Source organism: Drosophila navojoa, chromosome 4 (genome assembly GCF_054131105.1).
Source record: "Drosophila navojoa isolate 15081-1374.11 chromosome 4, UAZ_NAV_1.0, whole genome shotgun sequence".
In the NCBI taxonomy this organism is placed as follows: Eukaryota; Metazoa; Arthropoda; class Insecta; order Diptera; family Drosophilidae; genus Drosophila; species Drosophila navojoa.
The window spans coordinates 24,991,358-25,016,856 of NC_142892.1; the positions used below are offsets into that span (position 1 = coordinate 24,991,358).

The following is a 25,499-nucleotide window of genomic DNA, read 5'->3' on the forward strand; positions in this document are numbered from 1 at the left end:
TTCATTACTTTTCAGGGATATTTTTATTAAAATTCTAATGAATTATTTATACAAGTTTAATAATAAATGCTTCATTAGCCCTTCTCCCACAATTAAGGCACATGCGAAATGTGTTCCATTATTTGCTGCCAAACGAGAAAAACTCAAATGATAAACAAAAATTGACACCTTAAATTGTGGTTAAATTAGCTTAAATCAGCCTTTAAAAAAAAAGACAGTCACTCAGGCCTAAAACTTAAACGAAATTAAGGTAATATATGTGGATATGTCTCAGGTAATTAATTTACCAACTGAACCAAAACTAATCTTAATACTGGGAGTGAGATAAAATCAGGTTCATAGAATAATATTATAAATTAAACAATTACTTGGTAAATTATTGGTATATTCAAATTCGTGTCTGATGCTGGGTTTGTTGAGGATTTTCGGCTCTACACTAGGTACTAACTACACAGCACTCTGAAAATCGTCTATTATTAATGGCTGTAATACGAAGGGTACATCTAAATGGCATATTTTGAGCATGTTTTCTATGTTTCCTATGCGTATCCTAATGATGCCGTGAATGTACCCTCTTGGCCTTCTGCGTTGTCGTCCATTCAAGCGTTGTCAGCGAGGGCAGCGCCGCTTCCAACTTTTTATGATTGCTGTCATCATTGTTGTTATTGAAGGGCGCCGTCTGCAAGGCGTAGTCCTGAGTCAGAACGACGGGCTGCAAGGTGCTTAAGTTCACGGCTGGTGCGAGGGACGGCGAGGCCGGTGCGTAGCTCATACGTGCTGCTGAGCTGTGAGAATTGGTGGGCAAATTGTTGTTGAGGTTAGTACTCTGATGAGATTGGCTCACGGGCAAAAGCGGAGCCACATTCCGAGTGAGACACGGGCCAGTTCTGCAAGACATGAAAAATGATATCAGAAATCATACAAAGGGTGCAAATGGTGCTAGTGGGTGATAGAGCCAATCGAAATGGAATCGAACTACACAACTGATTATCAATATGAAAAAGATTCTATACGGGTACTGCATAAGGTTGCAACTTTTAGCTTATTTGATAAAAATTGTTGTTGTGGTAAGTGAAACTGAGTATTATGAAGTGGATGTAGCAGACCTTTTGGTACCAGGCCTCATGGGTATCTATTTATGGGCGGAATCGCCTTTGCTTAACTTGACTCTCATATTGACTGTCACTAGAGGCAGTTTGGTGCTACACGGAGTAAAAAACAATGAGAGTAGTTATGCACAGCACATGTTAAGGAAAGCAGCTCTCTTTGAAGTCCAATATTCAACAGCTTGCCTCACCTTTGTTGAGTTATTGTAAATATCGATTTGCTCACGATCCGCTTGCCCGTGTGCCAAATGCGACCAATGTATTTGATGCGTTGTATGGCAACAATGGCCAGAGCGACAGTCCTAAAAGAGGTGAACAAGTATTAGCTAGAGAGTTAACAAGGTATATTTACAAAACAATACTTACTTGAATAATTTCTTTTTGTTGGTTTTCGGGTGGCTGACTCTCAACCCAACTCCCCCAGCGATGTTCTGTAGCGCCAGTTGCTCACTCGCCTGATAGCCCTCGAGAGTAAGTTTCAGGTAGCGCTTCTGATAGACAAGCGCTTTGCGATGACTCTCGACGCGCAGGTAGCGGCCAAGCAGCTGCCGACATCGTTCTTCCAGCTCGCTGGCATTCGCACCTCCATTGCCGCCAAGCTCCTCGCACTTCTTTTGCAGCGCCAGTCGCTCCCCGACAAGATACTGCACTGTTTCGGCCATCTGCTTGTTCTCCTGAGTGTTCTCCGCCAGCAATGTGTTGATTTCCTTCATTTTTTGCAGGAACTGTGCTGGTACTGATTCCTCCATGCCATGGGCCAAGCGATCGTTGGCCTGAGCCAGGGCTTCCGATAATTTGGACTCGCGCTGTGCTGAACGGGCCACATCAAAGCGCAGTTGATTAATCTTCAGCTCCAAACTGTTCTTTTCGGACTCTACCGTCAACAGCTTCGCCTTTAACTCGTGAATTTCGGCCTGCAATTTCGCCTGTTCCTGATGCTGCCGAGCTCTTGTGCTGGCGCGCCGCGTCTCTGCTTCTTGTAGTGTGACCATACGCGCCTCCAAGCTCTCGATTTCGTTAGCTTGCAGGGTCAAACGCTCGTTGAAATGCTCGAGCTCCATTTCTGCCGATTCCTTGTCGCGAGCAAGCTTCACCATCTCCTGCTTAAGACGCTCACAGTATGCCACACGCTCCTGGAGCTCTTTTTCGTATCTTTGGCGCTCACGCTCACTGCTGCGCTGAGCATCTGCCGATCGTTCTCTCTCCCGCTCATTTTGGGCCGTCAACAGTTTCAACTCGCTGCGCAATCTGTCGCACAGCTCCGACTCGAAGTCTGCTCGAGGTGACTTGCGGGGCGAGTCCGTAGGCGACTTCAGCAGACCGCTGCTACGCCGACTCTCTGCTCGCTGCAGAGAGGTAAGCTGTGTTTGTAGCCTATCGCAACGCTCCCGCTCCATATCTAACTGCTTGTGCAGCTCGTCTTCAGCCTCTAGCACAGCTTCTAGGCGCTTACGCATCGCCTCGATGATGAGCACATCTTGTTCCTGGATTTCCTGCGAGTGCTGTTTCTCGCTGAGGAGCTCTTTGCTTAACGATTCAGCTTGCTCACGCTCTACAGCTAGCTGAGCTCTAGCTGCCTCTAGCTGGTTTAGTAGATCGCGTTCACCAGTAAAGTTCTCATCGTCGGTGCCGTGTCCATTTCCATTTCCACTTGAGGGATCAGCCTCCGTCTGTACATCTTTTTGATGAAGCTTGTCCAAGTTATTCTCCTCTTCACTCTCAATAGCTTTGAGTATATTCGAGTCCAGTTGGGCAGAGTAGTTAAGCTCTTTCTCCACTTGCTGAGCGATTTCGTCAACCGAGTACTGCTTGGAGCTCTGCTCGCTATTCCTTAGCCGCTCCAGATCTCGCTCCAAGGCGTGCACTTGGCGCTGTAGCTCATCACTGCGCAGCTGTGTTGAATGAAGCTGATCAGCCAGCTCCCGATTGCGCAGAGTCTTTTCCTTAATTTCTGCATTCAGACTCTCAAGCTCTCGCTTTCGAGTAGCAGCCGCTTCCTTATGTTGTTGCTCACATTGCGCATGCGCGGCACTCACTAAATTCAGTTCTTTCCGCAGAGTCTCTCGCTCAGCCGCCTCCTGGGCGGCGTTTTCCAGAATCTTTTCCTCAAGCGAGTCTACACGCAACCTGTATTTGGTCTCGCTTTCCTCGTGGTGCCGAAGTAGTTTTTGTTGCCTCTCAACCAGATTCTTCTCGCGCGAGAGTTGCTCTTGCAACTTTACAAGATTTTCCTCCATCTCTATTCTCTGCTTTTGCTTCTCCTCTTCCAGGGCTGAAAGTTTTTGCTTCAGCTGTTGAAGCTCCGGCGACGGCATCGCTTTAGGCAGCTCAGGAGTCTGCATCAACAGGCTGGGCGTCTTTAGCTTAGAGTCCTCTGTTAAATTCGAGAAATTGATCTGTCTCGGCACCAAGCCGGGTGTGAGATCCCCACTGATCGCAGTGGTCAAGCCGCGCGCATTTTGATCCTGAAAGTAGTGCGGGTGCTCAAAAGTATTGATAGGATGAGCCACCACAAACTCACTCAAGTCGTCTGTGCGCTTGTACGTGAGATTCGCGACAGCTTCCTTTGAGGTTTCCTGCAAGAGAATGATTGTTATTAATATAGCTGCACTTCAGCCCTTGTGACCGCACTTACCATTGTCTGATGGAAGAAGCCGCCCGCAGCCTCGGGCAATTGAAGGGGAGCATTGAGACTTCGGCACGCTGCACGACGCTCGACATCCGGTTCAGGGAACTCGGTGATCGAGCCAATGTCGCTCAGTGTTCGGGCGCTGTGCTTAGCACTCGCGTCCTGTTTGCCAGCAGCCGGAGAGGAAGCCTGGCTACTGTGGTCCTTAGCGGCCTGTATCTCGCGCTCTTTCGCTTGCAACTGCTCCTGCAAATGGTCTATTTCGTCGTTCTTATCAGCCAGCATTGTTTGCATTAGATCAGGCAGCACTTGGCGATTTATCATTTCCGTGTGTATTGTCTCCCTGAGCTTCTGCAACTCGTTGCTCTTCTGCAGCACCTCGGCCTCCAAGCGTTCAACCAAGCTACGATCTGGCTGTGTGCGCACTGCAAGCTCAGCTTCCAGGCGCACTATCTCGTCTTTGCTGCGCTGCAGCTGCTGCTGCATTGTGGCCATTTGCTTATCGCGCGCAGACAGCTGCTCGCCAAGATTGCGCAAATCGTTCTGGAGCTCGTGAATACGCGTGTTGAGATCAGAGGTGCCCGCCCGATGCAGTTGCTCGGCGCGCTGTCGCTGCTCTTCCAAGCGCTTTTGCAGCGTCGAAATGCGATGCGTCTGCTCATCAATGCGGCCCTGCAGCGAGTCGCGCTCGTGCTGCAATTCCTGCAATGTAAAAGAGGTCAGACTTTTCAACTCTACAGTATGTTGCCGCAGTCAAAGACCGGTCCATTGACCCCCTAGCAAAGACCTTCCAACCTATCTAACTTCAATTAAATCTGAGCCTCTATTTATACTTGTATTCTTAAAAGCGACTACCCACTGCGAACAAGGAACTCTATTGAAGCAGCCCCTGTTCTGCACGAGCTCCTCGTCATTCAGCGAGACTCTTGCCGTGGCGTGCTGCATAGTGTAAACACAGGGAAGAAACAGCCGCAGAGAGCCCCAGGAATTAAAAGACCTCTCAGAAGATTTTTTAGGTACACTTGATGGTGCTGTCTGTTCCACTTTGTGTACATTTTCCTATAAATAGGTGGAAAATTGTACGAAGCATATATTCTGCACTTGTCTGCTAAGCCTGACAAACATAAATTCCATATACTCACACATATGTATATGCATACATATTCTTATGTATTTCTTTATGTATACATGCCAATTGAGCTTCAATTATTTTACACTTGCCTACGCATCTATACAAGCAAAGCACCACGACTATACATTCCAACTCACTCGAATGGGCCCCATAATGCAGTCACTTTCGCATTTTTATTAATGTTTATGAAAATATATATTTTTTCTAATGAATTGAGGCAAAAACCACTTAAATGCCTAACCAAACACAATTATCTCAATGTGCGTCGCGGTATACGTTCTGAGGGCAACTGATCGACTGACGAACTGAGAGCTGAAGAACGACGGCGGTCAAATTTGCTCTTTGGATGCTTATTGGATAACTCTACAATGATTCAAAACTGTACCATTGACAGAGTACGTAATAGACCACAACGGTTTTATTAGCATCGCACAGTGCGTTGCAAACTGTTCATATTATCAGAGACAAAAATATAATTTTAGCACAGTACACCACGAACTGTTCGACGGTAACATAGCACAGTGATTTTAAAACTGTTTAAATCTAAGACGAAAACGTATAACACAGTTGCTGAAAACTGTGCCAGATATGGAAATTAAATATTACAATATATTGGTAGAGTTAATTAGGTCTACTATTCAATTACAAAAAAAAATGTATTCAAATTATTAATTATTAACCTCAGAGTAAGTTGAGGTACACTAAAACCTGCTGCAGAGTACTCATAAATCCCAATTAGAGCACACGGCATCAGAAACGGAAAGATTTTTCATATTATAATTAGTTTGTAATCATATACAAAAGCACATTCATCACAGCCTCAAACAATTTGTTTGAAAAGAATTGCACTGTGGGTAAATATTTTTATTGATCTTGAGCGAAGACAATAACCAATATCCGGATATTCACCACGAAAGCTCTAGAATAATTTATCTCTACTCACCACACAGCCACTACGCATTTGGGTGACTTGCATTTCCAAATCGCGTATACGCTTGATTGCAGCCTCCTCCACACGCGTATGCTTCTCCAGTTTCTCGAGCACGCGCTGCACTCCCTCCACCGTCAACGAGTGTTCGGGCGACCCTTCAGCTGCCTGCCTGTTGGCACCGTGGGCGGAGACATCCTCTGTGGCACTAAGACTGCACGAGTTGGAGGTTGTGTTGGAGTTGTGAAGTGACTCGAGCGTCTTTGTTTTCTGCTCCAGAGTTGTTTCAATCAGAAGCAGTTGGTCGGCCACCTGTTTCAGTACCACAGCAGTTTCGGCTGAGGGCAATCCCTGCTGGAGCTTGTCCTCTAGCTGGCGTATGCGCGTCTGATAGGTTTCGCCTATGTCCGTCTTTAGGCTGTGCACCTCCTGTGTGAGCGCATCATTGGAGCGCAATTGAATTTGTATATAGTCTTCCAGCTGCTTGACCTTCTCGTCCAGCACCTGCTCATTGAGCGCCTTGGTCTGCACCTGTGTTTCCAGCTCCGAAATTATCTCGCGCAGCACAAAGATCTTGTCTATGGATGCCTTCAGCTCCGATTCCATTTTATCCCGTTTGTCATTGGAGTCGCTCAGCTGCTGGTTCGCCTCGCGCAGTTGTGTCTCCAGAATAGCGTACTATTAAACGGATCACACAGACATTCCATTAGTTTTCAGATCTAATTCAAAGTAATTTCTGTTCGAAGTGTGGTGCGTGGAACTTTTCTTACAGTGTTACAGTTAGTTAACAACTTACATGCATGTCCTTAAATTGTTTTCGGGGTGCAGTTGAGTTTCAGGTGCAAAGGTATTTTTAGGTACATTGGAAATAAGTATATTAGATTGTTGTTATTAATGTGAGTGCATGCTAAGAGTTTCAATGAGGAATCAGGAATTCATTATTAGTGTGTTTCCAAGAAATATTTAATGTAAAGCATTTTGTAAGAAAATTATTGTTTTCTGTAGTAATCTATAAATACATCGGCACATGCTTACGAAACATATGTATGTATATATATATATATATATATACATATAAATACATATGTATATACTTATGTGTGGATGAGTACATAAAGCAGACAATCTTGCTGCCCTTGACTTCGATATTAAAAACAAACAAAGTGACACCAGGGGGTGGCCGAATGCTTATGATTATACTGAGTTTTTAATAAGGCAAGCAAAATAATTTGGCATCGAAATCATCGGAAGCAGTTCAACGTTTATAACAACTTTAATAAAACAACTCAAGGACTTCAAGTAGTTTGTGTGCACATCTTTGAATAGTAATAAAAATAATGTTGCTCAAAGTTTTGATTTAAGAGCCAGTGCAATATAGTAAGGACACCTGGGCTATTGTAGAAGAGAATCGGAAATTACAAAATCATAAAAGTATAATCAGCGGATAGTCCAGAAATAAAAGATGAAACCCATTAGCAAAAACCAAACAATTAATAAAAAATTTTAACACAACCAATTCCAAATCAAAGTCATTATATATATATATATACATCTAAAACTGTATATATGACGCAAAGACCCTTGACAGGAAAGGGCACTCACCTCCTCAGAGGCATTGGCAAAAGAGCTGCGTTCCTTTTCCTTTGCACGTAGCTGCGCTCTTAACCGTTCGATTTCACGATGAAATTCATCGCGTTCCTGCTCGCGTTCGGCGGCCTGCTCTTCCAGGAACTGGCGCGTCGCCTTCAGCTGCTTGTCGGCGGTATCGATCTATGGTTGTGATATAGCATGGATAGAAGGTAATATAACCTAAACTTATACTTGGCTTACAACTAGGCGCGCTCAGCGGATAATCTACTGATCATGCGTTAGACACTTGACTTGTTATCTCTTGTTTTTGTGGCATATGTGGTATATTATCTAATGAGTAGCTTACCTGCGACTGAAGATCCTCGCGATCCTTTTTTCCTGATTCTACCACCTTATCTCCCTCGCGGCAGAAGTCTTCTATCATCTGAAGTAATACAACCGTTGCGTTGCCCGGCTCTTGGGATTGCTGTTGCGTGGGCGAGGTCAGTAAATGACGAGCCCTCTCCTGGAGCTGTACAAAGCTGGCGGACGACTGATCCATAGTCTGTGGACCCTTCATGTCACCAAGGCCGTAACCTTCGGCATAATCTGTCTGGTTCAAAGAGTTCAACTGCGACAATTGATCACGCAATGCCTGTAGCTCCTGGCCCAGCTCCGCATTGCGATCGATGGTATGCGTCAGCTGTTGCTGCAGATTCTGTCGGTCTGCTTCCGATTTGATCAATCGATTCTTTAACTCTACAAGTTGAAAGCTGAGCTCCGAGGCGTTTCCCGACTGCTGTTGCAAATCGATCGGCAGCGAGCTATGCGGTTTGGTCATCAGCGTACCATTGCTGGTCCTACGCTCATGAGCCACGCCGAGGTGTTGATCGTTCAGGGAGTTGGTGCGGACCAGTTCGTGGAGCAACTGTTGTTGAGTTGATGGCAATGGAGCTGTTGTCTTTAAGCCATCCTCCGCTTCACAGCACAACTCATGCTCCTGTTTCTCTGGCTCATCCTGCCTTTCCACGGAATGAATGGCACGCTGCCTCTCAAGATCCTCAGATAGTTGCAGCAGATAAGCGGCTTCTGCTTTCAGGCGCTCTAGGCAGTCGCCCAGATCAAAGTAATCGTTTTGATCGTCGGGATTTTTGCTGTCGATAAACTGCACGAGACTGGGATCCTCCACCACTTCTAGGAGACTGTGCACGTCAGGGACCAGGCGCAGGTGTTTCGAATTGTTGAACGACCCCTGCAGCAAGGAGCTACTCAAAGTGTGCTCAACATCCTCACTACCATCTTGATTTCGACTTTGCGTCAGCAAGCGCTGCATCTCCTCCGACAGAGTGGCGTTGAGGTCACCCTCGCAATTGGCCACACACTTGGCCAACCGGCAGAGAACGCTACGGAAACTCTTCGATAGTTGCCGTAACCCATCTCGCTCGGTTATTATGTGCTGCAAATCACGGCCCGAGTCAAACGTCAAATGCCGCTTGTTCTTGCGGTTGAGCTGTTTCTCATATTCCAGTTTCATTCGCGACATCTAGTAGGAGTACAGGTGTAAGAGATAAGGCGTAAATTGCGAATTTCAGTAGCTCACCTCTTCGGCATGTTTTATATTCAGCTGGGTTATTTCCAATTGACTCTTGGCCGTAAACTTCTCTCGCAACAGTATTAGTTCCTTGGGCCAATGCTGATCGTCGACGGCGCACTCCGACAACAAACTCTAAAAGAACAATTTGTGGAGGACTTCAGAATTGTAAACAAACAACAGTTGCAGACATATTGGATATACGTTGGGCCTAATACATCAAGGCTGGCAGTTTAAACACCAAACATCTGCCAAACTTCTCTTCGTGAAGCTTCAGTCCATCGCAACACGACATAAATATTTATTGTTTATAGTCATATGAAAACAAAATATTTACGTATTCGTTGCTGAGAAATGCATTTAACACTATTACATTCCCTATTTACATCCCACATCAGAGCAGAAAACGATCAGAGCAGAAAACGATCTGTTGTCATTTTTGTTGTTTAACACCACACTCCGACAAGACGTGGGCGTGGCGTTGCATCTACACTGACTTGACTGTTGAAGTTGAAGTGGTATTGCTTCCACAAAAAATCTTCAATAAAATCATAACTATGCCAAGGGTTAGAATGGTTGGAAACATTTTTTCTTTTAGTTTACATAAATATGAATTGAACACAAATAAAACAAGTAAGAACGTTGCAGTCGGGCGTTACCGACTGTGGAATACTCATTCACATTCGGGAAAATTTTAACACTTTAAAAATCGGAACACGATGTTTTCTGAATTTCAAGTCTCTAGTTTCAATTGCGCCGAAAAAATTGCGCTCATACGAACAGATGGGCGTACAAGACGGACATTGCTCATTTCACTTTCGTGAATGAGTATAATTACAAGTCGATCAACAGCAGAATTCTTATCTCCAGCCCTGGGTCATGCCCCTTACTGATTAATAATTTCTAGATTATTAACACTCTGATCAGTTTATTTATTTAAAATTTTGCATTGCTTTTTGTCGCGTAATGCTCATACATCATCACCCCCTGTTTATCAGTTTCAAAATGTATACAAGAGTGGAAAACAAACAAATGAGAGTTTTACTGGTGCATTTTCACGCAAAAGCAAATCAAAATATACATATTTGTTGAAATAATAAAAAAAATCCTGAGTTAGTGAATTTTTGCTACTCAGTTGTATGAGCCCTCTTCATCTGATTTATATTGATTACAATTGTCCGATCATTAAATATCTGCAGAAGAGGTCAACAGTTCTTCTACTGCAAATATTGATTAATCCACTAGTATATATATATATATATATATATATATATATATATATATATATATATATATATATATATATATATATATATAAGCTATTTCAGGTATACACTATAACCTTCAGTTTCGTTAATGAATCTAAATAGCTTATATAAAAAGAACAAGTAAGAAGGCTCTAGTCGAGGCTGCTCGACTAGGAGATACCCTGAACCCTCCATTAAGCATTTCTTTTATGCGCACACACATACACATCCACAAGCACGCATAAGCCCGCGCTCTGTTGCAGTAAGCAGCGACTGCGCTTGGGCTGCGCTGCAGTGTGGGCAATATTATGAGTATTTAGTTGTTGAATAATTTAATTTTTAGACATGCAATATTAATGAAACTTCCAGAATTAATTCATAATATTCAAATGTATGTACATTCCAAAGCAAAAGTCTCTAGCACTTGAAATAAGTTGCTTGCAAATAGGAGGCGAAAGGGGCGTGGTATCCAAAATCTGTAAATTACAAAATGTTTGTATTCATCATATGTATATACATACTAAATCTGAAGTCTACAAGTGTAATACTATTCCAAGGAGGCTTAAAAATTAAAATCAATTTTTTCATTATTCTCGATCAGAAGTTATCGGATGATTTATAGAAAAAATAAGGCAAACTTGTACTGCGTACACGAGTATGTATGCAAAATTTCAGCTCTCTAGCCCTTATAACATCTGAGATCTAAGCGTTCATACGGACAGACAGACGGACAGGGCTATATCGACTCAGCTCGTTGCCCTGATTAAGAATATATATACTTTGCGGGGTCTGCCGCGCCTCCTTCTGCCTGTTGCATACATTTTAACAAAACCATTATACCCTGATTTCCCATTTTCAATTTGTTCAGGGAATAAAAAGTAGGCGAAACTTTGATGGAAATCGTTCAATATTATTCTTAAAGAGATTAAAAGCCAAGTTTCATGTGGTATCTTGAATGTTGTAAATTCGTATAATATACGAGAAATTTTATGTCTGACGATACAAGAATTATTATTTGATGCCGATGCCAAACATTTCAAAATTTTAGACAACATAACATGAGAAACCCCGAAAGAACGTAGACACTCTATATTACTTTATTTGAAGCTACATAGTTATTTATGTTATTATTTGCATAGATTATTTATCTCCGGCTTACTTGCTGTTCACGTTGAGGAGCAAGGCCAAAAGACTATAAGCCTGGTTCATGGTCTAAAATAAAGAATTTCGATAGAACAATATCTAATTCAGAAACGCACTTATACCTTGGTGAAAAGTGGTAAGCCCACTTCAAAAAATCCGCCTGCTCGTAGAACCAAGGGACGGTTGAGGTAGATCATAAAACAGAGTATCAGACGACGCATTGGCTTCGACATATCTGGCCAAGAGCAACTATAGAGAGCAGTCGGCAACCGATCAGCGTTGCGGGTAATATCGTTCCCATATATGCTGGGCAAATAGATTTGCATAGTCATCGCGAATAAATACTCTAACATAGCTAAGAAGATGCTCGGTGTCTGGAACACATTGAGCTGGCGAGGAATAATTAAGTGGAGTTACGCACAATGTTACATAATGCCGCTGATTATTCACTTACCATCTGCATGCGGTAGATGGAGAGGCACAATATTATGGCGCTCAACAAGATCTGAATAAGCGTGCTCTTTGAGATGAAGATCTGAATCATCTCAGCCTGAGCCTTGACGCGCCTATGAAGCCTAATAAGGTCCAGCAACTGCACACGCAGCTGGCGCTCAGAGTCGCGATGCCCAGTGGGAGCAAGCACAGATAGACGCATGCCCAGCATCTTAAAGCAAAGCGAAATGTACAGCATTAGGTAGCAATTGAGTAGGTCCGACGTTATGTTGGACAGACAGGTAAATGGCACAGCGAACAGCTGATAAGCGTATAGACACCAGAATTTAGCGGGCTTCTGCCAGTCAAAGGGCACCCACACCAAAAACGGCAATTCATTTGGATAGTTGTACGCCGCGGATATGAAGATGCACGGCACCACGCCCAGGCTGCAGAAGCAGTACAGGAGGGCGAAACGCAAAAAGCGCAGCTGTTCCCGCTCCCACATATCACGCTCCGGGCCGGAGTGAACTTCAAACTGTGGGCTATCGCTCCACTCTTCGAGTAAGTTCCGAGCAATTTTAGCATAATGCCAGTTGTTGAAAATTTTTGCCACCAGACTTGTCATCGTCAGCGTGATGAACAGCACATCTGTGCAGTGCTCGAAGTCCTCGCTGCTTACAGCCTCAATCCACATCATGGCCGTGAACGTAAAGGTCACAAAGAAATGCAGCGTGAACGACTTCATCAATTCGAGCAATCTGATGCGTGATGCAGACGTAGAACTAGATGTTACTGAGCTTCGATTCGGCCACAGTCTACAAAACTTCAGGTTCCGCACCAAAGCTCGCGAGCCTTTGATGTTGTCCGAACCCATGACTGTTCTTCTCCTTACTTTGATTGGAAAGTCAGACTTGTTGGCCTTATATAGAGCAGACCAAGCCCTACTACTAATTGATTCGCAAATTGCTTAATTTGATGGGTGTCTAACCATTTCAATTAAAAATCAATTAGATATTGTATTTAAAATGAAAATCGATATCATCAGTATCAAAAGGTTGGTTTGGAACGAGTGCATTCCGTGGTTTCCTACAGAGAAAGATTTCAATGCACATTGGAAAATGAGGAATGAGTACCCTATCCGAGTGTCGTATTAAAAATAGAACAAGTTTCCCAAATAAGCACCATCCAATGCAACCAAAATTTTTGCGCCTTTCACAAAAATACAATCTCATGCCGCGACAGGGACCGGCTAGAGGAAGTGTTTATGGGTTTCGGAAGAGGGCAACGACTCTTTTGACGTTAGATTCCAAAAGTATTTATATTTCATTCTATCAACGGTATGTACATACATATGTATAAGAGATGTGTATGCTTGGGACTATTACTTAGAATTCTGTAGTTAATCAGAATACGTTTTTTCCTACCATTTAATTTATAATCGTTATCTTAAAAAAACGTGTGGAGGTATGGATGATTTTTCTATGGTGTGGCTAAGAGCTTATAAATTCAAAAATGATCATTATCAGTAGGCCTTCTGCTAGTGAACTCGTAGAGTCTAAGCACTCTATTAAACGTATTGCTCTAAACAAAAATTAAAAATATTCTTACTTTTTTGCAAGCTCTCTCAAATCCAAAGAATCCTCTTGCATGCATATATGTATGCTATTATTTTTGTGGAAAGAGGCCAACCATGAAATCGTTAGATTTAAAGAGTAACGGATTCGAGGCAGTTCACACACAAACGCGATTATATTAATAAGTACTGTCACGTTCATACATGTGCCCATTCATTCGTAAACTTTACGCACACCAATATATGTATGTATAACACTTATTCACAATAACAACTCAATTAGCTCATTTACACATACATACATGTATATGTATGTATTTTTGCGCTTCTGTTGATTTACCGTTTTTTCCTTTTTTCATTTATTTACAATAATTCAACATCTCTTCAACGCACATGTTTTCATTTTAATTCTTTTATAGACTCGCATGTGTGGCATAGATATGCCCTCTTCTGTTTGGATATTTACATATACATATGTAGCTGGGTATGTATTTATAATTTGGCACTTTGCACATCAGCCGTCAAATCTCACACGTCCGCCTTGAAGTAACGGAAAAGACTGAGCGGACGATTCAAGCAACAGGCTATTTATTAAAGATCGCCGCCATGGTCGAGAGGGAGTGAAATGAGAGTGAGAGCGAACGTGAGAGCAAGTGCCTAGTGCCATCAAAGCAGTGCAGACTGCACTGCTTGCTCTCTCACTCTCACTCTCTCTCTCTCGCATGTGTCTGAATGTGTGTATGCTGCATTAATATAAATTTATGTTCGTTAATTTTGAACAGCAGTCCAAAGTATTATTGCACTCGCATGGGCACTAAAGTATATAATTAAATTACTGTGTTTATGTACATGCATGTCGACACTTTCAGCTACACCAAGTAACTTCAACGGAGTTAATTAATTCTAAATCAGACTACCCCTGTGCTTCCGGTCAGACTTTATTAGATGAGAGCAATCGTTCATTTACATATATGAAATTAATGTCTATACGCGCACATTTGTATCTATAAAACATTGTATACTTCAGCCCAAATAAGTATGTTCAAAAAGCCTACACGATCATACATATATGCACTTTACACCCAAAGAAATGAAGAATAATGTCTGCAAAATTGTGTTGGCAAATAAACAAAGAGCACACATGTATGCATGCATGCCACATGTGTATGTACGTATGTATGTACGTACATATGTATGCATGTATGTTGGCATGTGGTCAATCTGAGATGAAATATATTTTTGAGAACTTTCTTAAATTTGACACACATTTATTCGTAGCGCATTATCGACTTACTTTTAAGTTGACAAACTATTTCAGAATTGTATTTGATCAATTATTTGACTTGACGCAATAAACCTGAACCTTGGTTAAAGAGAAAACGCAGGAAGGACTGGGATCGTTGACTTTGTTATTATAAATAGCTACTTGAAGAGCATTATATTTCAATGACAAGTAACTTGAGTGCCGTATTAGATAAAGGTGAGAACTTCTCATTTCAATATCTATTTTGGGTAACTCCAATATAAGTAAGGAGTAAAGGAGTAAAACGAGGTTTAAGGTTGCACGGCTTACTATCGACTAGAAGATACCCTGAACCCTCCAATCTGATATTCTAATCACTCTGCACTTCTTTTAGGCACATATACATACAGGGACTGCGCTGCAGCGTGGGCAATATTATGAGTATTTATTTGTTGAATAATTTAATTTCTGCACTTCTTTTAGGCACATATACATACAGGGACTGCGCTGCAGCGTGGGCAATATTATGAGTATTTATTTGTTGAATAATTTAATTTCTAGACGTACGATCTTAATGAAACTTTCAGAACTTAATCATAATATTCAAATGTATGTACATTCCAAAGCACAAGTCTCTAGTACTTGAAATACGCCCTTTTACAAAGGTGTGGGTGAGGGGTTGGATATAGGGGTGGAGATAAATTACAACATGACCCGAAATTATATAAAATACACATGAATCTTTCGATAAGGGTTTTAATCGATAATACAATATCGGGAGTAGTTAGTTTTTTAGTGATAAGACTCGATATGTGCGTGATATACACGGACCTAGGAAAACATTTTTAAGAATCTAGCTCTTATATCTTGTGAGATCGATGCGTTCACACATACGGACAGACGGACAGACAGGGCCAAATCGACTCAGCTTTTCGCCCTGATCAAGAATATATACTTACTGGGGTCTGCCATGCCTCCTTCTGCCTGTTACAAAGGGGTTGGGTAACGTTTAGCAAAAATTTAAATTCTATAAAGTAGATATGAGTCTAGCTCCAAAGATGTAGCAGATATAATTATACTCATTCACGGAAATAAAATGAGTATATTGGTTTTGTCCAATGTCCGTCTGTCCGTATGAACGCAATTCGTTCCGCATATTGAAGCTACAGAAATTTGGAGCATTGGAAGTTATATCTCCGATTTATAAATTGTTAACATTTTCCCGATCCGCCCACTAGGGGCGTGGCAAATCGGATAATGCATTTTCCGATATACCAGAAATAATATTAGTTCATAAGCTAGATATGTAAAATTTGGAATGTGATCCGCGTCGACCATCCAAGATCACGAGTTATGGCGTATATATCAACGCCCATTGGGGGAATGGCAAATCGGATAAAACTGTATCTAGAGTTTTAAGCCTAAAACGATAAAACTTTGTACGTGAGTTAATGTTATGATTCTATAAAAATTCATGAAAATATTATATGTCTACGCCCACCAGGGGCGTGGAAAGTCGGAAGATATAGTGATTTTTCGGATTCTGCTATATTTTGGACAGTGTTGATAACAAGCTTACGGGATAAGTTATCGACTTTTGGAGATAAACTCGATATCCGCGCTATATATCAGGACATTTTTTTAAAAGAATTTCAAGTCAGTAGCTCTTCTATCTTTTGAGATCGACGCATTCATACATACGGATACGGCCTCATTCTGCCTGTTACATACATTTTACCAGAACCTTTATACCCTGATTTCTCGTTTTCAATAATATTGTACCTATTGGTATAAATATTGAACATAATATTCTATTGAAAAGTCTAGTCTGATCTTGGACAGAATAAATATAATATGGAATTTAAAACGGAAGTACAGTAATGGGTATACACTAGTCGGCTATTAGAGCACCCTCGGGCTTTTATTTATGTTGCTGGCGTACTGACAAATTTTCACGGAACAAAATTTGCGACCGCTGTGCAGTATTTAACAAGTGAATAAAAATAATTTTGGTTTCGCGCATTATAGATGAAGCTACATAGGTGAATCACGCAGCATGCAGAATATATTCACAGAAGTGCAATGTGCAGTAAAGTTGTCAAAGAGCGCTCCATGCATGCATGCATTTGCTCCATACTTTACCTGTATCTGTTGCTCTAGCTCGGCGACTATGTCTTGCCGTGCCAGCGCCAGCTGCTCCTGCAGGCGCCGCTCATACTCATCGATGATGCGCTGAATAACCTGCGACTCGTTGTTCAAGTTTAGTTCATCCTCATCAATGATAATTAGTGAAGCGCTGGGGTTCTGTCCAGCAGTTGGCTCGACCTCCACTGCATCTTGTCTATCGTTTTGGCAGGTAGTCGTTGATTTGAGTCGTGCGGGCTGTGCGGATTAGTTATTGTGGGGTGGCCAGGCAGTTAATTGTTTATTGGGTTATAAAAGCAAGCGAACAAGAAGAAACATGCAGTTAGCGATTGATCAACTGACGGACTCAGGTAATAGAAATATGAGTGGTTCGATCACAGGCATAATATGCTAAGCCAAGACAACATACCAAATAATCATCATCTGATTGGTGTCGCTCGTAGAATTTGAGACGTTCCTTTAGTTTGCGCACTTGTTCTTCATGGGAGCGCTTCAGTTCATCAATGTGTGCTTGATAGAATATTTTTAGGTCAGCAACTTGTTGTGATACCTAAAAAGCATTTACAATATAATAGATTTATCCTGTCTATTATCGACTGCTTACTTACATTGTCTTTGGGTTCCTGGGGATCAAGCCCACAGGGCGTTATTTGACGGTGGCTGGGGCTAAGCAGGAGCTCAGCGCGATTACGCTTGCTTGGAGAGGAATCTTTTAAGGCCGTCTCTTCTGGCAGTTGATCCACCTCCGAGCACTCGGAGGAGCTGTCCCCGCCCATATGTTGAGACTTATGCGAGAAAACTTCGTCGGAAAACTGTTTCTCTAAATCAGCACAGCGATGCTCAAAGTATTTACGCAGCTCCTCCATTTGTTTAGCATGCGCGTCACGCTGCGCCTTTTCGTTAGCCAACTTCTCACTCTCCCATTGATCTCGACTGATCTTCAGCTCTTGCGAGCACTGCTCCCGACATTCAGCCAACTGCTGCGACAGATAGTCGTCAAACTTGCGCTGTACCAAGAGAAACGGGCGCACCTCGCCAGGCAACAAACATTTCTGGAACTGTTCGATTTGCTTGCTGAAGGCTGGCGGCCATTCAGGAGGCAAAGGCTCCACGCCCAAATCATCGATCGGCACCGAGAGCTGTCGCTCACGTGAGCTTTGCAACACCCGATCCCCCTCTTGGTCGGTAAGAAAGTTACGTTCCATCTCGTCCTCACTTTCGCTAACCAGATCCATGGATATCTCTGAGATGCGCTGTCCGATATTGCCCTGTTGATCAGGACAGCCGCCGCTGCGCTTGACTGCGTCGATGGCCTCGTGAAGCTGCCTACGTAACGATTGCACCTCCTCACTCAACCTCTCAGAGTCGGATTGCAGTTGGCCACGAACGTTCAATGACTGCTGTAATGAATCCGTGAGCTTTGCGATCAACTCGTCGCGTCGGGACAACTCCACATAGATGTCGAGTGTCTATAGGAGATAAAAAATAAGAAATTAGTTGCGCCGACCTTAAAGACTTTATAGCTATGCTTACCGGGGCACCAAACTCCTCTAGGAATGTGCGGTATTCTGTAGAGCTAGTCACCAAAGAGCTGCTATCCCGGGCAGACGCCGGGCCGGCGCTGGACTCCTGGCGGGCAGCCTCAAGCTGGAGATTCAGGGAAGCCAAGCAATTGTCCTTGCTCTCTAGTTGTGAGTGTAGGTCCTGAACCTTGTTTTCAAGCTGCTTCAGCATGTTCAAACTCACCAAACTTGAAATGCTGCCGCCCTTAGTTTCCTGCAAAGTTTTTGACTCTTCCATGGACAGTGATTTGGGATCCTCGGCCGTGGTACTTATTGAAAGAAGACGTTCACTCTCTTCTGTAATATCCTCCAAAACGTCTTTGCTGAACTCTGTCAGAGGTACGCGTTCCATTTGCTTAAGCTCCATTGTTCCAGACTCTTGAGTAGATGGTGACTCTGTGGGTGAGCCTTTGGCACCGGTATCCACTTGGGTCTGCTGATTCATGGCCATTAGACGCAGCTTCAACAGCTGCATGGCACACTCCTCATCCTCATCCTCATCCTCATCCTCATCGTCATCGACTTTCAAATTAGCCACAATCCGACTTAGTGACTCGGGCTCTAGCTGAACTGTTTCTAAGATATTTATTGTTTTGTGATCGATGGTTTGGGGACTTTGCAATTGGGGTAGTTTTAATTGCCCCACAGTAGGTGTCTCTGCTGGTTCTGTCACACCTAAGCTGGCTGAAATGTTTTGTTCTTGCGGTGCACTTAGCTGCGAGTTGTTAGCGGATCCCTCTTCTGCATTGTAGATTATTTCAATGGACTCATTAGTAGCAACGATTTCTTCCAAAGAGTGATCCTGCTCGCTGTGAGCATCAGCCTCCTCTTCCAATTCACTGTCCACCAGCCTTGACTCAGGTTCGACCGCCTCCGATAGTGCCGATGCCATTGTGTTCGCTGCAACACTGCCCGACTGTGCGTTTTGGTCTTCGATTGCCGAGTCCGTGGTCTGCTGCGGCTCGTCCACAAAATCAGAGACATCGTCAGTGGTGCTTTGATTGCTAAGGCTCTCGCCCTCATCGTGTCCATGGGGAGACTCCTCTGCATTATCTTCGTGTTGGGAGTGCATTGGTTTGCGCCCCTCCAATGGAAGGCTAATATCAAAGTCATCGTCATCGTCGGTCGGTGTTGCTTGATCTTTTAGACTGGGTGAATCGGCATCTTCATCGTCGCTCTCATCAGCCAGAAAATGCTGGGCCAATTGGCCTCCAGAAAGCTGAGCATCGTCGATGCCGAACTGGTCTCCCTCTTCGCTACTCTCCGATTTGGCAATATTCCGTAATGTTGGATCGTTAATCTTTGATGGGCTCTTTCCACCCACATCGTATAGCCGATCAAGGTTCGAATTTAACTGCTCTTCCACCTCGCTGATTTCAATCGCCTCCTCAATGTCTTCTTCTATGCTGCTGCTAGTTGTAGTTGTGACTGTGGTTTGTGTGGCTTCCCTTGGAGCCAGGTTCGCGCTGTTGGTCTCAGCGCTTGTTGTTGTTGCTGTCGCTGTTGTAGCTGATGTTGTGTATCTCTGCTGAGCGTCCATTTCAATAGATATGGAACTAGTAGGCGGCTCAATGCTGAACGAAGACACCGTCTGCTCGTCCTCTGTGAGACTCAGATTGTTTTGCTGCCGTAGTAGGTCGGCAGTATCTGTGGATGTGACCGCGTACGGTGTGGTGCTCGATCTTGTGGCTGCCGTGAAGCTACTTGTGGATATTACATACGTGTGCGTTGATTCGTTATCATCGTCAGATTTGGTGCCGGAACAGTCAATATCATCGCGTGCTTTCGAAGCAGCATGTTGCTGACGCTCGTGCTCTTGCTCTCTATCCGCTGGCGTATTGCTGACAGCTGCTGATGCTTGAAACAAAAAATTCAATGTTGGTATCAACTCAACATCCACATTCTGTGCGATACAGCAGCGACTGGCTGCCGACCGTGTGTGTGGCTGCTGCTGTGGACTGATGACTGTGGGTGGCTCTGGTGGTGCAGCTGGCTGTTCCGGTGCTTCGACTGCCTTGTAAAACGCGCTGCCGCTGCCCGTGCGGAGCAGCGATGTGATCTGCAATGAAGATTGGCATTTGTTTACTCGCTCTTACGCACATGAACTTAATGATGGCTTGCTATTTAAATAAAATACTTCAATTTACATAACCCAAATAACTATATATATACATAACACATGAAAGATCTGCATAATTCACAGATTTCATTTTGGCCGACTTGGCAGTGACATTTTTGGTCTGCCGCCACAATATACTTTTTTCGATTTTTGTTTTCATTTTCATTTTCCTAATGATGTCACCTCATTCCTAGAGACATTGTGACAACAACAAACAGCGCGAGTCTTATTGGGATTATGGGGTTTCGACAAGAATCTTGGCCTAATGCATACAACACGAAAAAAGCTGAATGATCAGCATAGATTAGGCAATAGTCATCCAGCCAATTGACCCGCATCTCTGACAAGAAGCGCTAGGCAGCTCGAGTGGATATGGCAAACGCCAATTGGCGGGGCTGACTCAGGCGCTAGTTGATGGATTGCAGCTGTGCCAGTGGCCATCGCATCGTATCGCATCAGGTTGTCTATCTGCCTGGCTGCCTGGCTGCTTGGCTGCTTGGCTGCTTGGCTGCTGATCGCCCTTTTAAAATTAGAATCAACATACATCTCTTTCTAAATTTTGTAATAAACTCGACGAGCTATCGCATGCAACTTATTAAAGTTATTTTTGTTTTTTGAATATATGAATATGTGGGCACTAATTAAACCGCCTGTCCACTTCATAGATGTAGGTGAGGTAATCAGAAACAAGCATCGTGGGGCTGGAGATCCAATTAGATTCAAATTTAAATGTGTGTTCGGCATTAATTCAGATCGTTGCGCCCAAAGCTTTTGCTTCGGACAGTTTTGAGCGGTGACCTAATTGCTGAAATTTTACAAACGCCTTTAACGAGCTGCGAGACGTCAACTTGAACGTCCTTGAACTTGTCAACATTGTGCAAATTAATTTGACTCCCATAACCGTATCGGGATAACAGTTTTCGCCATCACCATGGTTACATGTGTTCCTGATAAAAAACTTTTCTTTTTCTTATACGTGCGTGTCGAACCCAATTTCGTCCTGCTCCTACGCGAATATTTCTATGGGCCAAATTGGGTTCCGCTTCGCAGTTGCGGTAGTCAAAAAGGCGGCTTTTAATTTCAGTTATTGGGGTGTGACACACATTTGGCTCAAGCTCCACTCTGATCTGATATCATTCCAAGCCACTAAAGGATTCAAAGTACGACTTTACTCACTTGTAATTTACTCATGCTCGCATTGACCGAAGTGCTCAACTTAATTTAGTTAGACGCGCAGTAAAACTTTATTGTCACTTTGCTTCTATTATTGCAGATACACATACAATTTATCCATTTTTGCTTTTGTTACAACTTTCGATACGTTCGACACGTTCGACGATAGGAACTCCCGACTACGACGACCGTCTGCAATGCAGGTGCTTTTATAAATAAGAAAGAAATACTAAGACTACGACGGCGTCAACGTCGGCGCCGGCTCGATTCCCAATTCAATTCAGTTCAGGCACTCTGTCAGAGACAGTCAATCTACAGAAATCACTAGAGGCAGAGAGCCAGAAGGCAGGCACAAATGAGCGCGAACAAAATTTGCACCGACTAGAAGCGGTTCCGTGCACCGAATGCGCTCACATTTCTTTTATTTATAAACAAACATGTGGAACGTAAGTAGCCGCTCTGTAGGCAACATGTTGGCGGGCAGAGTTCAGCGAGAGCGAGAGCGAGAGCGAGAGCAAGAATGAAATGGAGAGAACAGCACCATCAACATGCTGCCGACTATCTGCGACCAAATGCCAGCTGCCAGTTGATAACGCGCTGAATTTGAATGTTTATTTTGAAGCCTTGAGCTGCTTCGTGCAGTGAAAGGTCAAAGGGCCCATTTAACATATTTATTTCGACTTCATTTAAGCACACGGATACGTAGCATTTCTATTTCCCAATATCTGAGCAGCCAGGTTTTGGCTTTATTCGAAATGCTGAACATCGACCAAATTTGTACAGTGGAATCCGGCTAAACGACTCCGCTTATAGTTTCCGTCCGCCTATCGCAACGAAAATTCGATGTCTCGATTAGTCCCCATACAAACTTATTTGAAAGAGGCCCCGAGTAGTACGTTTCCGATTTTAACGACAATCCGCTTATACCGACAATATTTTTTACATTATTCAGTCCGGCATGACAAAACTTTCAAGCATTAAAACACGGTGCTAGAAATGTATATATGTATGCATTTATCAGTGATCAGTATCCGTGCTTGTGTGCGTAGGAGCGAAGAAAATGCTGGTAAGAAAGAAACAAAGTGCAATGCCAAAGTTATAAAAATGTTTACAGCGTACATATTGCATAGGAAATTTATTTCATTTGTTTATATGGATTGAAAAATTAATTTTATTTATTTAAAAGCCAATTATGAAAGCGACAACCATAAACATGTAGGGACGTGGCAGTAGGGCGTTACTGACTGCGGAATACTTTACATCAGAAATTTAAAAGCTAAGTTGAGCTCTAATACGATTCGCCACGCCCCTACCTACGCCCCCACCTCATTTTTGGTCAGTTTGAAGAATGAGCTAACGGTAATCTAACTTCAAAATTTTGATGCCTACAGATTACAGGGTATTTTTCAATAAGCCACGCCCCTAAAGAGGCTTAAATAATAATGGGTCATCGATATATGAGATTAATAGGAACTTAACTATCCACTCGTATAACACTCACATATTGAGTTTTTCTTTAAAAATCGATAATTAATCCCAATATTTTATTATCGAAAGCTAGTTTTTTTATTATATATCCTACACCTTTAGAGTTAGAGCTTCCGATTTTTGTTGTAATGTACTCTTCACCCCTGCTTCCACCCCTTCACCACCACCTTTGTAAAAAGCGTATTTCAAATACTAGACATTAATGTTATAATCACGATCTACACATCACAAGTTTCATAAGCATAGTCCATCAACAAGAAAAGTTATTAAGCAGTTAAGTTTCCATAGTTGCTTGCATCCCTATGTTTTTCTGTGTGTGAGTAGAAGCAAAAAGACGCGAAGAATCATAGTGATCAATTCTTTGAAGGGTTCAGCGGATTTCGTAGTCGAGCAGTCTCGACTAGAGGTTTCATACTTGTTTTTATACCCTGAACCCATTGAAAATCGGAAATCAGGGTATAATGGTTTTGTAATGGTAATGTAACAGGCAGAAAGAGGCGTGGTAAGGCAAGGTAAATATATTCTTCATCAAGTTTATCACTAAAAATCGATCACTATTCCCGATAGATTATTATCGATTAAAAACCTAATCGAAAGCTGGTTATTCAATTATATCTACTACATCTTTAGTGCTGGAGCTTCCAAATTTTAAATGTAGAATTATGTGTATTTTATATAATTTCGGTTTTTGTTAAAATTTACCCCCCACCTCTAAATACACCCCCTCACCATCACATTTGTAAAAGGCGTATTTCAATTAGTTGATACTTCTGCTTTGAAATGTACATAAATTTGAACATTATGATCAAGTTCTGAAAGTTTCATTTAGATTGGACGTCTAGAAATTAAATTATTCAACAAATAAATTCGTTTAATATTGCCTACGCTGCAGCGCAGCCCAAGCGCAGTCGCTAGATTATCAGACTGGAGGGTTCAGGGTATCTCCTAGTCAGGCAGTCTCGACTAGAGTCTTCTTACTTATTAATATTGAAATCAAAGATATTTTATGTGAAAGAATAAATTAATTTGACTCAGTTCAGTTAATATTGCGGCTCTAAAGGTTTCGATCACAAAATTAGTTTGGTACTAGCGCACTCTCTGCATTCATGCTATATGTTACGTACCCAATCGTATATGGTGTATAGATTCATGTTGCCCGAATTTCACTTCATTATCACTGTCCACTATATTGGGTCACACTTGGCCGCCAAAAGTGTTCGAGAAAGGTAGAGGCTGTCTTGGTTCAGTTATTGGTGCTCCATTTTGAAATGAAAATGGAGTCGAAAACTCCAAGTTCTGTTTATCTATTTCTGGTTAATTTCACTTCACTTCGAGAACGGCGAGGTTATGTAGGAAACGGATTTACGTAAAATGTTGAACACAGTGCGACTTTACAATTGACTTTTGACGAAACTATGAAACTAATACACAGAAGACAAAGACGACGACGATAACTGAAGACGCGATACGTTAGATCATATTCGCGTTGCTCTTCCGGCTCCTCTGAAATAATATGTACTCCAGCACCAGAACGTCCACTAAAGCAAAGTGCAACTGATCAGAACAGCAGCGCGTTACGCGGCGCATGCAATGCAACTGAACCGATCTGGCCCATGCTAAGAGAACGGTTATTTTATTTTTGGTTTGTGATATTTCGAAAGAGAATCGACCCCAACGTAATGCTCACTCGAGCAGAGCAAAATTTCTTCCGTATATAAAAGCACTAGCTCAATCTATGTGTACGCGCGTCTTTCCCACAGACGAACATATACATATACATAGTCCCACAGGTATACAAAGTAAATACGAAAGAAATAAACAAACTTTGGAATCTGTGTATATCAGAATTGGTAGTAAAGCTATATCAAGTTGCCCAAAAAATTTAACACCCAAGAAATGTTCTGTTGAATAACTTCAGTAGGAATATGGGCGTAACGTAACTGCATAATTTAGATGCTTATGTTCAAAGTAGAGTATTTTTCGAAATGCCACGCCCCTAAAAAGGCGAAACAAATATTTTTGGGTCACCAAATTTGAAGCCTCTAGTTCTTAAACTGTAGGATATGCCTAAAATATAGTAGAATTTGAAAAACGCTATATTTCAGCCGTCTAGCTCTTCAGGTAATCAAATTTATGGCATATCGGAAAATGCATTTTTTATGAAACAAGTAAGAAAGCTCTAATCGAGACTGCTCGACTACGAAATCCAGTGAGCCCCTCGGGCTTAGTATGGGAATTTAAACACCTTATAACTTTTATTATTGATGAGCTATGAAACTCATAGGTCGTTTTTATAACATTCAAATGCGTGTATATATGAGCGTAATTTCGATTTCTAGCTCTAATATCTTCTGAGATCGACGCGGTCATATATACATACGGACGGGCGGACAGACGGACAGGGTTATATCGACTC

The 25,499-nt window shown here is 42.6% G+C and overlaps 2 protein-coding genes across 8 annotated transcripts; both read right to left on the bottom strand.

The window, feature by feature from the left end:
- On the bottom strand, positions 1–24,610 carry Plp (Pericentrin-like protein). 7 transcript variants are annotated; one of them, XM_089259663.1, is made up of 14 exons: positions 24,208–24,610; positions 18,275–20,362; positions 17,350–18,210; positions 17,151–17,291; positions 16,739–16,978; positions 8,965–9,090; positions 7,732–8,907; positions 7,398–7,565; positions 5,811–6,473; positions 3,742–4,437; positions 1,473–3,682; positions 1,298–1,408; positions 1,107–1,202; positions 657–887 (listed from the first exon to the last, which is right to left on the bottom strand). In XM_089259663.1, the coding sequence occupies exons 1-13, from the start codon at positions 24,232–24,234 to the stop codon at positions 1,133–1,135; spliced, it is 8,577 nt and encodes a 2,858-aa protein (XP_089115789.1). In that variant the 5' UTR covers positions 24,235–24,610; the 3' UTR covers positions 657–887; positions 1,107–1,132. The 7 variants fall into 7 exon arrangements, with proteins under 7 accessions (XP_089115785.1, XP_089115786.1, XP_089115788.1 ...); XM_089259659.1 differs by lacking the exon at positions 1,107–1,202 and having other exon boundaries at positions 1–887; positions 24,208–24,603; XM_089259660.1 differs by lacking the exons at positions 1,107–1,202; positions 24,208–24,610 and adding an exon at positions 21,599–21,771 and having other exon boundaries at positions 1–887.
- On the bottom strand, positions 11,291–13,143 carry Or71a (Odorant receptor 71a). The gene is made up of 3 exons (XM_018100269.3): positions 11,800–13,143; positions 11,468–11,734; positions 11,291–11,414 (listed from the first exon to the last, which is right to left on the bottom strand). The coding sequence occupies exons 1-3, from the start codon at positions 12,652–12,654 to the stop codon at positions 11,358–11,360; spliced, it is 1,179 nt and encodes a 392-aa protein (XP_017955758.1). The 5' UTR covers positions 12,655–13,143; the 3' UTR covers positions 11,291–11,357.
- Positions 24,611–25,499: the final 889 nt, after the last annotated feature.